General features: G+C 39.1%; 1 protein-coding gene across 1 annotated transcript in view; it reads right to left on the bottom strand.

Annotated features, from left to right (window-relative positions):
- The window catches only part of LOC121880349 (ubiquitin-conjugating enzyme E2-17 kDa), an 80,572-nt gene that overhangs the window by 20,395 nt on the left and 44,870 nt on the right, over positions 1 to 15,307 (bottom strand). The window contains exon 3 of the mRNA XM_042387505.1: positions 3,440 to 3,545. Coding sequence (XP_042243439.1) covers positions 3,440 to 3,545 — 106 coding nt within the window. The remainder of the gene's footprint in view (positions 1 to 3,439; positions 3,546 to 15,307) is intronic.

Consider the following 15,307-nt stretch of genomic DNA (forward strand, 5'->3'; position numbering starts at 1 on the left):
ACATTGCATGCTACAAATTGATTTTCTACATATTGTTGCTATCAATGATTGAATATAATTGTAATTTATCACATTTCTCAATCAATAATATGTAATATTTGCAATGGAGACATATGCCAGCATTTATGATGTTTATTACATTTACCTATTGTATGTATTATCTGTACAGCTCCTCCCCAACCTACGTCCACCCGCACTTACGACCTGCTCAGTCCATAACGACCATCCACACATACGACCACGCAGTCGGGACCAAAAATTTTTTCAAATGATGCGATCCTTTTTCTATACCGAAACGTTTCCATCCCGTACGAGAGTGTGGCGTGGCTTTGGTCACCGCGTGTGTACAACATCCACGCAGTCAAGCGCTCAGTTGGTGTTTGGCTGTCTTTGTATCCACAACTGATCGCGCTGTGTACTGACATTATTTTCATATTTAATTGACTTTATAATGACTGGAAAGCATTCAAGTGAGAGTGCTGGTGGTGCTCAGAAGAAAAGGAGATGAAAATGAAGATAATAATGCAGTATGAAAATGGAAAAACTGTAGCAACAATTTCACGCGACCTAGGGTTTTCGCACTCGACCATATCCACTATTCTGAAGGACAAGGAACGTATTCGTGATGTAGTGAAAGGATCAGCACCAATACAGTAAAGGGAACTATAATTACAAAGAAAAGACAAGGTCCTATTCATGAGATGGAAAATTATTGGTGGTATGGATGGAAGACCAGATACAGAAGCATGTACCCTTAAGCCTTCTAACCATACAGGCTAAGGCAAGAAGCCTGTTCGAAAGCCTGAAGGACCAGGTAGGAGATGAGTGCGACCAAACCTTCACAGCAAGTCATGGGTGGTTTAACAGATTTAAGAACCGCTACAGTTTACATTATGTTAAGGTGAGTGGAGAGGCAGCTAGTGCTGATGTTGGTGCTGCCGAAGCTTTTAAGGAGGAGCTAGATCGTGTGATCGTGGAAGGAAATTATTTGCCTGAGCAAATATTCAATGTGGATGAAACTGGATTATTGTGGAAGTGCATGCCTGAACGGACATACATCCACAAAGAGGCAAAAACAATTCCAGGATTCAAGGCATTCAAGGACAGAATTACACTTCTGTTGGGGGGGAATGTTGCTGGTTTCAAGATCAAGCCCTTCATGATCTATCATTCAGAGAACCCCAGGGCTTTTAAAAATGTCAGCAAGCACACACTGCCAGCGTTTTATCGCAGTAAGAAAGCCTGGATGACCCTAGTACTGTTTGAGGATTGGTTCATGAGTTGTTTCATTTCTCGAGCCAAGGAGTATTGTCTGCAACAAGGGATTGCATTCAAGATTTTTCCTGATTTTGGATAATGCTCTGGAACACCCACCACACCTGGTAGCCTACATTCCACCTAACACTACCTCTGTCATCCAACCCATGGATCAAGGTGCTATTGCAGCTTTTAAAGCAAATTATTTACGTACGACCTTCGCTCAGGCTGTTGCTGCTACTAAAGGTGAGAAAACGCTCAAGACAGTTTTGGAAGTAGTACAACATTTTGACATTATAAAGAACATTATTGCAGCAAGGGATGAGGTTACACAGCAGTGCATGAATGGAATATGGAAGAAAATACTTAAAAGATATGTGAAGTTTCAGAGGATTTAATGAAAATGAAATTATTTCTGAGATTAGTAACAAGATAGTGGAGTTGGGTAAACAGCTTCAGTTAGAAATTGATAATGAAGATGTTGAACAGTTGGTTAAAAGTGTAGCAGAAGAGCTAAGTAACGAGGATCTCATCGAACTGGAAGCACACAAATTTCAGAGGAAGAAGCGATTCAAAATGTAGAAGGACCTGCACCCCCAAAAAATTTTCAGTGAAGCAAATGACAGAAGCATTTGCTACAATTAATAAGGGGATACAAATGTTTGATGGAATAGATCAAAATTATGAGCATTTTGCCAAAGTTGACAGTATGGTCCAAGATGCACTTGCTTGCTACAGGGAAATTTATAATGAAAAGAAAAAGCAAACTGTGCAGTCTAAATTGGACATCTATTTTAAGAAGTTCCCCATTGCTGTCTCCTCACGCCCACACCAGTGCTGCCTCTTCACTCCCTAAAGATGATCCAATACCTTCAACCAGCAAGTTTCCCCTGTTTATAAACCTGTCTGAAGAAAGCAACATTGATGACCCACCCAGCCCTGTCTCCTCCTCTGCTTCATCCTATTAATATAATCTCCATGTATCCTGTAAATCGAAAATTACGGGGGCCCCGTGTGCATTCAGCCGACTACATTAAAGGTAAGTGCTCAGTCACACTGTATCCACTCTTCATTATTGATTACTTTTACTGTACTGTATTTAATTTTAGATTTTTTTTTTAATTTCCGACTTACGACCTGGATTTGGGTCCCTAACCCAAGTCAGGGAGGAGCTATATTTTATTCACCATTCTCTACTACTTTTCTGCTCTTTCAAGTTAAGCTTCGTACTAGTCGATATACACAGTAATGAGTTGTGAGTTACACTTTCATGTGTACAGTACTAAAAGTGGAGTTATGTTTCTGAACATTTCAGCCAATTGTTTTTTCGTTATTGTATACTGAATGCATCCAGGTCTTCCAAAGTCCTACCTTGGGTAATATCTGCTCGCAGGCCGTGGTGTCATTGCTAAAAGTCACTATGTTCCCTGGTTCTCAGCAAATACATATGAAAGTAGAGTTTCACTGTTACCAGGGCTGGCAATTAAAACACCCACCTAAAAAACACAAAGTCAAAATGTTTTTGTTTTGTTTTTTATTTTGCCATTTACTAATTATCTTAAAAACATAACATAGGTAATTTGCTTCGGGCTATTCCTTAAGAACTCTAAGCTACTTTAATGCTCTGAAGGGAAAAAATGGCCAATGACATTTGTATAATGAACAATGAATAAGTTTACTGGGGTAATTAAACACACTGCTAGTTTGAGGACGATTGTTTAGGTTCATTCTCATAAAATAATATTTTCCTGCAAAAAATCCAACACTCAATCCCCGACGAGGTATTAAGTTTCTTTACATATGCGAACAGCTGACCAGCCAGCAAGCCCCAACATCTGCCTGTTTCTTATGTTATTTGTTTAATGGTGTTACCCAGAAGATGATAGGAGAAGGAAAGGAGCTGTTTATGTAATATAGAACTACTTTTTTGTACCTCCAACCAATATTTTTATTTAAGGGAATGAACCATGAATAGTTGTAAAACCATGAATGGCAAGTGTCTACTGCACAAATAATCTTCCTTTCTATGTGCACTTCTACTTAAGTTAACACTTAATAAATTCTTCTTGTAAGGTAAAGTAACAAATACACAGGACATAAATAAAAAATAGTAAATTTCCAAAAATTATTTTGCTAATAATAAAGAATGTAATATTTGCTGCAAAACCCAACATTCACATACCTTTAGAAATAGTTAAGGCTGGACTCCATTGGCTCCTGAGAATATCCAAACATATGGAACCATTGCTGTTAATATTTGGGTGGTAGATGCGCGTTGTGAAAGCAACCTGTAAAAATTGATACATGAAAGGCATTTTGGTAAGAACATAAAGGACTATGAAATCAAAGATAACATGTCACAAGCATACACAGATGAGATACTACACCCAAATAAAATTTTGATACAGTAAATCCTCAGTATATGCGAGGGATACATCCCTGAAAACCCTCGCATAAACTGAAATCACATACTGTATATCGAATCCCTGCACTGTAATTAGTTAAATGGGAAAAAATAGGATGTGTTCCAAAACTCAAAATGAAAATGTTCCAAACTCATTTTAAAGTAAAACAAAACAAATCAATACAATATTATTTTTTAAATAATAAAGAAAGGGGACAGTACAGTATACTTAACATTGAAAGCTGATACTGTACATCAACTTGGGTAGACGAGATGATGGAGGTGGTGGTCAAGGTTTACCATAGTAAGTTATGGTGTTGGAGTGACATATACAGTCATCAGGGTTGGAATCCATATCAGAGTGCAACATATCGCAAAAAGATGAATTTTGCTTGTATTAATTGAATTCCTGGTAAGAATAGGGTCTTTGCACGAGTGAATTCACATATGCTGAACTTGCATATATCAAGGACTAACTGTATGATTTACCAGGGCACAGCTGGCTTTCTTAAAAACTATAATGGGAATCGAGCAGGTAGTAGGCAGCTACCAAACACAGAGGTACTACCGCCTGAGAAGATAATGGAATCATTATGTGTTGTCTAATGGTAGACCCAGCTACCATATGGCATCAAAAAAATTTGGACCAAGTCCCAGGTTGCTCATCTGACATTCTACCTCATTTACACATAATTGCAGGCTCAATTTTTTTTCTTACTTTAACAGCACAACATACATATATCATTTCTCACTCTTGATTTTCTTTTTCATTTTGCTTTATTTATAGCTTATTATTATTACCTGTACAGGTTGACAACCCTTTATCCGAAATTCCAAAAACCGAAAAGCTCTGAAAACCGAAAGTTTTTTTGAGGAGCATTTTTTTTTTATTATCCTCTTCGCCACTGATCGGCTTGTTAGCCGCTTGGGCGATCGGTCACGTCTCTTTTCATTTATATTCTTCACCAAAAGATCAGCTCGCTAGCCGCCCGGGCGATCGGTCACGTCTGTCACGCACTGTTGGCAAATACTGGGCATGCACCGGCTCCTGAATGTACCTGAACCCGCTCCAGTGTTGGTCAAGTCTTCTCTTGAAAGAGCTCACACTCGGTGCCGTCACAACACTCTCTGGTAGATTGTTCCAAGAGTTTACAACCCTCACTCCGAAAAAGTTTGCCCTCAAGGTTTTCTGGACTTGCGGCTTCTTCAATCTTGAGCTGTGACCCCTTGTGGGGCGAGCGTCCGCCAGCTCCAAGTAAGGACACTCAACTGAGTAGTGCCCCTGAGATGCTTATACACCTCAACTAGGTCCCCCTTGCCCGTCTGTAGTATAAGCTAGGCAAGTTCAGGCGCTCAATCTCTCAGGGTAGCTGAGGTGCGAAGTGCAGGCACCAGTCTGGTGGCCCTCCTTTGAACATTTTCAACCAACTGACAGTCCCTAGCATATCTCGGGGACCAGATGGGGTGACAGTACTCCAGATGGGGAAGCACTTCACTCCTGAAGATCGTCACGAGGGACGGACCGTCTAGATATCTGAACGACCTTCTTATAAGACCCAATAATTTATTTGCCTGATTTACCTTCTTCTCACAATGGCCCGAGAACTTCAGCTCATTGTCAACATACACACCTAGGTCCTTCTCACACACAGTCTCAACTAGTGCATTTTCTTCATCCCGTTGGGACATATGATACGCCTCCTTACCGTTGGTACGCCCCAGGTGCATCCTCTTACACTTTGTGACATTGAATCTCAGCAACCATTCCTGGAGCCCACAGAGGTCCTTCTGCAGCTCTTCACAGTCCGCTTGGTTCTTAATTTCCCGAAATAACTTGCCATCATCGGCAAACATTTGTATGGAGGAGTGTACAACGTCAGGCATGTCATTTATGAAACAAACAAACAATAGCGGGCCCAATACACTGCCCTGTGGTACCCCACTTGTTACAGGTACAGATGACGATTTCGTGCCATTAATCACCACACACTGCTTGCGGTCATGTAGAAAGTCTTCTATCCACGCTAGGACATTTCCCCGAATTCCGTACCCTTCCAGTTTGATTTTCAGCCTTTCGTGGGGTACACTGTTGAAAGCCTTGGCAAAATCTAGGTAAATATTGTCGATATTACCACCCCGTTCTAGAATATGGGTCCAAATATCCAATACCTTGAGCAATTGTGTTAAGCAAGAGCGCCCCGGCATAAAACCGTGTTGGCAATCTTTTACAAGGTTGTTTCGTAGTAGATGTTCCATCGCGGCATCTCTGATAATACTCTCAAGTACTTTACATATTATGCTGGTCAGGCTCACCGGTCTATAGTTGTTCGTGGAGTGACTATCGCCCTTCTTGAGGATAGGACTCGCATAAGCCACTTTCCATTCACTGAGGACCATTTGTTCATCCAGGCATTTACAAAACAGGATCTTCAGGGGCTCTGCAAGCTCGTTGCACAGCTCTCTTAGCACTCTAGGAAGCACCATGTCAGGTCCGGGACTCTTATGGACCTTTAGCCTGGACAGTTTATTTCTAATACCCTCTTCTGTGAACACAATGTGGGTCAGTGCTGTGTCGAACCGTCTGTCCTCAAACGCAGGAAGGTTAGTTGCATCCTCTCTTGTGAACACTGAGGAAAAGAAGCTGTTCAATGCCTCAGCTTTATCCTGGTCAGAATCTGCGTAACTACCATCTTCAAGCCTCAGGTCTGATACTCCTACTCGTGTTTTCAATTTCGACTTTGCATAACGGTAAAACGCCTTTGGGTTTGACTTGACCTCGCGTGCAACCAACCTCTGGAACTCCTTTTCAGCCCTCCTACACTCTATCTTTGCTTGGTTTCTGGCTCTTGCATACATCCTCCTGTCTTGCTCATATCGTTTGACCCAACCCACGTCTTGAATTTCTGGGTTTTCTTCATAAATTTTGTCGACCGCCGCATGGTTCATGTGTAGTGATCCCCTCGTATTCTTAGAAGCACTAGGTTTGGTCTTGGGTATATATTTATCGATCAAATGGGTCATTTTACTAGTTATGATATTCAGCGTAGTGTCTACATTCTTGTACCTTAATAAGTCAGGCCAGTTGATACCCCTCATCTTTTCCCTCATCCCATTGTAATTTCCCTTGTAATATTTGCACCTTGGCCTGGCCTTATCTTGAACTAGGTAACAGTTAAATCTGAATGACAACACTGTATGGTGACTGGTGCCAACTGGGGCAAGGTGTTCCAGTTTGGCCACCATACCCTCCTCGTTTGTTATGATGAGGTCAAGTGGCTTGGGTGTTTGCTCCCCTCTGTAATGTGTCAGGTCTCTCACATGTTGGAACAGAAAATTATCTCTCAGTTTCTACAAAAAGAGTAGCAGGGTTATTCAAGTCATTCGGGGTGGACTCGTTTCTCCAGTCGATGTCGCCATAATTAAAGTCCCCCATGATAAGGAGGTGGCTAGGGTTGAGCATCGCCGCATTGTTTATTAAGGTTCTTAAGTTCCTTTGATTTAGGGGGCCACAGTTTGGGGATCTGTAGATACACCCGACGATAAGTAAGTCCCCTCCCTTTAATTTAATTTTACACCACTTGGACTCTTCAAAAACATCCTCTCCCTGTACCCTCGCCTGGCTGGCTCTAAGGTCTTGCCTAGCGTAGATAACCACACCCCTCCTGCAGGATTCTTGAGTTAGGTTCGTAAATGAGTCATATCCAGCAATATTGAACTCACATTCCTCTGGGTCGATTCTCCTGTTCTTGTACAACAGTTCTACAACTCCTACAATATCTGGTTGGTGTACTCTTAGTAGTGTTTCAAACTCCTCTCTCTTATCAAGGAACGTGTCAGTATTAGTGTACATGACATTCAAGCCAGAATTTGTTCTCGGTAACGTCTCTGCTCTTAGTAATAAACCCGCTCCACCCACATTCTCAGAAGCTGCAGCATTTGCTAAGTACACTGTATTTTGCAGGGTGTGGTTAGAAATGTCATTGTTTACACGGCGCTCGTTCCCTCCTGTCCGGTAGGCTGAGCTGGTGCCGCCTCCCGGGTGGGGGGTTGAGTGGGTGGAGGGTGCACTGCTGCCCCCTGGCCCTGTGTCGGCACACTTGTTTCCACTACCCTCCCCCCGAGTATAACCCATGTACACCTGTCCCCGTTCCTCGACTCCTCCCTCTTCTGCATCAAGTCCTGCAGGAGCTTCTTGTGCTGTTCCCTCTGCATTACCGTGCGGTCTGGGTGAATGAATACATCCCGAAATGCCTCGCTCCTTGCTAAGTTTTTTGCCTGCCGAATAACTTGCCATTTCTCCTCCTCATTCACTAGTGTGATCCTGAGGGGGTGAGGCTTAGCCCCCTGCTTTGTCCCAGCCTCCTCACATCCTGAGGGGTTGCTGGAATCTTCAGAACCTCTGTGCAAATATTTTGAAACAGCACCTTATAGTGTGTTTCCTTACTCACAGTTCCCTCCGCCTGGCTCTCGGTGACTCCAAAAACTATTACATTGTTCCTGCGCTGGAGCCGTTCCTGGTGTTCCTCCTCTCCCCTAACAGTAGGTCCGTTAATTTTCATTTCTTCGACACACTTCTTCAAAGTCCCCTCAGTCTTAGCAAGGATCTCTTTCCCAACTTGCTCCAGTTTGTCAACCAGCAGGGCTCCTGCTTCATCTATTTTCGTCCCTAGAGAACTCGTTCCCTTATGGCTTGCAATCGCTTCATTCACCTTGACTATGCAGCCAGAGCAATACCAGCAACAGCCATCATGCTTTACGGCAGTTAGTAACTTCCTAAACGTTGCATTAGTCAGGCCTGTATCCTCCATATCCGACGTCTCCCTGCAGTAATCACATATCAAACTCATGGTTGTTGTTGTTGTTATGAGGGGGGGGGGAGGTGGTGCAGACTGTGTATAAATCTACACCTATTTAAAAAAATAAAGAGAGAAAAAGTACTTAGCTACTCTCTGTTGCCTATAGAGTTGTCGTCTGTGACTGCGTACACTGTATCTCCCTGTGAATGGTGTATTGTAGGCACAGTTTCAGTCCTTGAGAAAGCACACAATCAAAATAAAATTTAAAGTCTCTGTGGCACCTATGACACGACTTGGTTTCAGCTGGCACGGTGCCTTTCCAGCTTGCTTGCTAGTGAGTGCTCACTTTAAGTTATTTACAACTTCAGCGGTCACTGATGACACTATGAACTATCACTGTGTACACTGTATCTCCCTGTGAGTGGTGTATTATAAACACAGATTCAGTCCTTGAGAAAGCACACAATCAAAATAAAATTTAAAGTCTCTGTGGCACCTATGACACGAATAGGCTGGCAGTTGTCCTTACCAGCTCGATTGCCAATATGTATTCACTTTAAGTTATTTATAGTCTCTTCTGCATTCACTGATGACAACTATGAACTGATTTAACTGAAGGCACAGTACTACACTCCCTGGTTGGCCTTTATCACAGCCATGACCACAACACCCTAAAAAATAAAATAAAATAAAAGCTTTGTCATGTGGCAGTGATTGTGTGGTTATAGGCCTGTGACCCTGGCTGTACCTCCAACTCGGTGGAAATTGAGTTTTCAAAAATACAATCGTGTCTAGCATTAAAAGTCCTACATCGATTTACACTTTCACATCACTAAGACGATCTTGACGATCTTATGTAATCACTGTCCAATTTCTGCTGCTCTACATCGAAGGCCCGAATGCCGAACACGCTTTGTTACAGAGACGCAACACGACCCGCCCGCCCGCCTGTTACAGTATATTTTTTTTTATTAGCCCACCCGGGCACAGGTCACTGACCCACATCGGGGCCTGGAGGGAGAAAATGTAATAGTAACAATAATTATAATAATAATAATAATGATAATACAGTAATAATAATAATTATTCATAGTAAATAAAATTTTTAATAAAAAATACACAAAAATAAAATCAGAATGACAAAAATAATAACAACAATAATACTGTAATAAAATAATAATAATAATAATAATTAATAATAATAATTATAAAGAAATACAAGAATGAAAAAAGATCAAAAGTGAGAAACACGACCTAGACCTATGAAATATTATTATTATAATCATTATAATTATTATTATTATTATATTTTAGCCCCCAGGCCCCAATGTGGGTCAGTGACCTGTGCCCAGGTGGGCTGATCCCTGTAAAAAAAAAAAAAAAAAAAAAAAAAAAAAAAAAAAAAAAAAAAAAAAAAAAAAAAAAAAAAAAAAAAAAAAAAAAAAAAAAAAAAAACATTCTGAAAACCGAAAAATTCCAAAAACCGAAATGCATCTGGTCCCAAGGATTTCGGATAAGGGATTGTCAACCTGTATTATATTTTGTCCTCCAGGCCCTGATGTGGGTCAGTGACCTGTCAGGTGGGGTAATCCCATATAAAAAAAAAATCGAAAAAAACAAATTTAAATTTCACCCTCTCCATAAATCATAATACTGTACAATACTGTACTGTACTTTCTGACCTGACATTCTCTAAAGGCACTTGACAGAACTTGTCATACAGGAGCAAAGAAGAAAGGTCACTCAAACAAACATTGACACTTTTTTCAAGTCAAGACCCTCCAGCAGTGCCTCCTTGCCCTCACCATCAATCTCCTTATCAGAGGAGGTTCCTCTTCCTATCATCATGCCTCTTGCAGGCAGAGGCATGTCCAGTTGGGTCTGCCTTCTATTTTTGGGGTAAGTGTACAGTACTTTTTTTTTATTAAAAAACATGTATTTATTAAAAATAAAAAATAGATACATTGGTGGTGTACTCGTTTTTGGTATAAAATAGGGGTCTTTTTTTTTTAAATTGTTCCAAGGCAGACAACCTCACATCCCGAACACTCCTTCCCCCCAATTAGTCTGCATAAGCGGGTTTTACTGTAACTGAATTTTGTTCCCTTTCGTCCTATTTTGTAAAAATTATAATTTAGTCCAACAATCCAAACGCAACTGAAGTTTTTCATTCGCACGTGTCACCAACAGCACTACAGTAAAAGTCCAAAAATCCGGATGCCAGAAATCCGGACCACCCGAGAATCCGGACTTTTCAAAAACGATTTTTTTTTTAGCGGGCATTTGTGTGCATGTGCGCATGCGTGAGCGCCACAGCTGCACAGCGACAACAAGCGACCACGTGGTCGCCACTTTAAAATGGGCAATCAAACTGTGACAACATACCGTATATACTGTACTCGTCTATAACCCCCCCTCGTTATCAGTCGACCCTGATTTTTTGACCAAGAAATCGTTAATTTATGATATTCCTCGTTTATAGTTCCACCCACGTTTTTGAGGGTAATGGAACAACAAAACCACTAAAAACGCTCTACGTCCTATAAACTGAGGCTCGCCGTGCATGAAACACAAGTGCTGAAGGCAAATTGTTTACCATTTATTATTACGACACTTCACACTGAAACCCGGGTAGTTTCAACAAAAATATTGTATATTTCCATTCAAGTATTAATTCAAGTCAATTAGGAGGGAATATTATTGAAATACAACAGTTTTTAAACTAAACCATTCGAAAAGCGATTACGGTAACATCTTTTGAACAAAAGAAAGCGAAAGTCATTGTTTTCGTCATGATTTTATCCCACTTTCCACTGTAATACGTATGTAATTTCAGGAAAAATATTACATTTCCGTGAATGTATTATATCAAGCACAGTATGAATAGAATATCATTGTAATATATCAGAATTTTAACCGAAAACTATTAAAAAAACGAGTAACATCTCAAGAACATCGGAAGCTTAGGTAAATTCTTTTGTTTTCGTCATGTATTTTATCCTATTTTACATTGAAATACGTCACGTTTCCACAAAACTACTATTTATCTCCGAGAATATATTCATTCAGGCGCAGTTTAGGTAAAATAGACGAGTGATGTAATAGTTTTTTAACTGAAAACGATTCGAAAGCGAGGACTGGGAGAAGCTGTTTGGTGCTGCAGACGATGACAAGGAAAATGATTTTGATGGATTTTAATGAAAATATTCAGAAATATGGTATCGTAGTATTTATTCAAGTCAATTAGGATAGAATATTATTGTAATACAACAGTTTTTTTAACTGAAAACCATTCGAAAAGTGATTACGGTAACATCTTTTGAACGAAAGAAAGCGAAAGTCATTGTTTTCATCACGATTTTATCCCACTTTCCACTGTAATACGTACGTTCAGCAAAAATATTACATTTCCGTGAATGCATTATATCAAGCACAGTATGAATAGAATACCATTGTAATATAACAATATTTTGAGTCCTACTCTTTCCATTTACAGAGTACTGTACAAGCCCATAATAATGGCTCCTAAAGTAGATAAACTTCGTTGTGTGAAGAGAAAGAAGAACACATTGAAATTGAGTGACAAACTTGAAATAATTAAGAAACTAGATCGTGGTGTGAGCAATACTGTTCTAATGGAAACATACGACATTGGAAAGTCTACAATTTATGATATATAAAAGGCAAAGAATAAAATTTAGAATTCACAGCTTTTTCATTAAAACTGCTCGTTTTGATAAATGAAGCATGCTATATTTGCAAATGAATAAACTATCAAAATGTACCTGTTCATTTCTTCTTTATTCTTCATTAAATTTGAATTTTAAAAGTACTGCCTGAGAATCCGGAAAATCCGGACCGACCCAATCCCCAAGCAGTCCGGATTTTTGGACTTCTACTCTATAACCGCTTTATTATAAAAAATTGCTAAGATAAACACTAAATTTCATACACAACATATCATAAAATCAGGGTTGGTGATATATATATTTTTTTATTAAATCTATTTTTTTATTTCCATATTTTTTCATTATTTTTTCTAGTACAGTACAGTGATCCCTCGGTTAACGAGCGCCTCGGTTAATGAATTACCTTCCATAACATTCTTAACTTCGGTTAACGAGCATTACCTCGATTTACAAATTCCTTACGAGCGCCCCTCAACATGTTTTCGCTTGCACACTAGATGTCGTATTTGTCCGCCAATACAGTAATCGGTTCTAGGGCTTAAATTCCTTACCATTTTAGTAAATATCAAGAAGGTTGTACTATTCAATCATTTTAAAAGTTTTATATTAATTTTTTAGTCATTTTAACAATTACCGGTATTGAACATAATTGAAGTACAGTTGTACCCCACTTAACGCGGTCAATTGAACCCAGAGGGTCCCGCGTTAAGTGAACAACAGAACATATGGGATTAATTCCAATAGAAACCGGCCGGACCCCCAAACTCCACTTTTTGAAGGCACATAGGCTACCTATGTTGTAGTAAAAATAACATCTTAATTTTATGATGGTACATGCACACAATTAATACTTAAGAGAAATAGAGAAATACAGTCGCCAAGTTAATGTCCATTCAAATAATGGACTCAACTCCCTCCCCCCTCTTCTCACACTACACTGCTGGCTCTTCCCTCTCAGAGAAATTTTTGGGGGAAAACCACTAAATTTTAATAAATAATACCTCAAACTAAAGTTAGGATAATACAATTGACATTGCTGGATTCCTTGTAAGACCAGGAATATTTTGAATATAAATGTCATATCTTTTGCACAAAAGATAACATAGTTACCTAGAGAAAAAATTTTATCTAAAATTTGTATGTTTAATGCAAAATATATGATGTTTATATTCAAAATGATCACCAAATTATAAGAATTCCAGCAATGTAAATTATATTCTGACCAGGTAATTTGTATGAATTTTATGAGCTAAAACAAATATCTTCAGTTAATAAAAAAAATAATAATCTTCACAACACTATCTGTCAATCAAAGTACCCCACCTTGCCTCCCCCCCTCTTCCAACCGCGCGGTCAGTCCCAACCCTCCCCCCCACCCCTCACCAATCCTCCCTTCCAGGGTTTTTAACATTTAGTATTAAATAATACCTCAGATTAAAGTTAGGATAATATAATTGACATTGCTGGATTCCTTGTAAGACCAGGAATATTTTGAATATAAATGTCATATATTTTGCACAAAAGATAACATAGTTAATTGGAGAAAAATTTTTATCTAAAAATTGTATGTCTAATGCAAAATATATGATGTTTATATTCAAAATGATCATCAAATTATAAGAATTCCAGCAATGTAAATTATATTCAGACCGGGTAATTTGTATGAATTTTATGAGCTAAAACAAATATCTTCAGTTAACAAAAAAAAATAATAATTCTTCACGGGGTAACAGATGGTCGGTCGGTCCCTCCCTCCCCCCACCCCCCACCAACCGTCCCAAGGAGATGTGTGGGATAACCACTAAATTTTAATAAATAATACCTCAAACTAAAGTTAGGATAATATAATTGACAGTGCTGGATTCCTTGTAAGACCAGGAATATTTTGAATATAAAATTCATATATTTTGCACAAAAGATAACATAGTTACTCTGAGAAAAATTTTTATCTAAAATTTGTATGTCTAATGCAAAATATATGATGTTTATATTCAAAATGATCACCAAATTATAAGAATTCCAGCAATGTAAATTATATTCTGGCCGGGTAATTTGTATGAATTTTATGAGCTAAAACAGGCAGTCAGGCAGGGTGGCGGGTGGGGCAAATCTAAAAATAGCGTCTCGAGCCGGACACTCACCGCGTATATGTGGAAAAAATCCGTGTTAAGTGAAAGTTCAGCTCTGGCGAGGCACCGCGTATATGATAAAACGCGTTAAGTGAAACCGCGTTAGGCGGGGTAATACTGTACAGGAAACTAGTTTTATGCGCACCAAACAGGCGTTAGTCTCTGTGTCTTTTCAGTGGAGGTAACACCTTGCTTCAGACTCTCCGACATAAATGCTTTTTTTCTGTGTTCTCAGTCAAATTATTGGTCATTTTGAAATTTATTTTACATATTGATGATATATATAGCACAGTGCAGTGTTAATTTAAAGAAAATATTCTTTACTTACTGTATAATATAGACATGAAGTAGTACCTTAAGCTGTGTATTCATATATTACTCTATTAATTATGTATAATAAAGTATTACAGAACATGTATTAATCCTATGTAATATTTCCATTTATAATGCACCATGTTATGTATGTGAATTATCATATTTACATATTATGTATTCAGCTTGTGAATGCTGGCATCTGTACATGCCAGCGCGGAGTGATACAGAGAGTTGAGATCGCTAGTCCTTATGGTGTGGAAGCAGACTGTCTATTAGTTCCTCTGTATATCTCCCGTACGAGAATAAGAACCTATTTTCAAGATAACAAGTGTTTGCGTATACCCTCAGTAGTGTAGAACATTTTGGGGGTATCAAAGACAAACATAGACTTACAGCAATTAAATTTTAAATATCACATGTTGAAATTGTTTTTGAATCCAGCATTGGTCCCAAGAAATCTAGAAAAGCGATTTCAATTCAGATGAAACAGGAAATAATTAGAAAACATGAAGAAGGCATTAGATCAAATGTGCTCAGCAAAGAATATGGCATGTCGACATCAACTGTGTCGACAATTCTTGCACAGAAAGACAAATTCAAGGAAGTGAAAGTGAGAGACAAATCTACCAGAGTGTTCAAAGGTAGATCCCTAATAGCAGAAACAGAGAGGTTACTTATCTGGATTAGGGAAAAACAGGTGAAAGGCGATTCAGTTTC

The sequence above is a fragment of the Homarus americanus genome, unplaced genomic scaffold (assembly GCF_018991925.1).
Source record: "Homarus americanus isolate GMGI-L3 unplaced genomic scaffold, GMGI_Hamer_2.0 scaffold20930, whole genome shotgun sequence".
Taxonomy (NCBI): Eukaryota; Metazoa; Arthropoda; class Malacostraca; order Decapoda; family Nephropidae; genus Homarus; species Homarus americanus.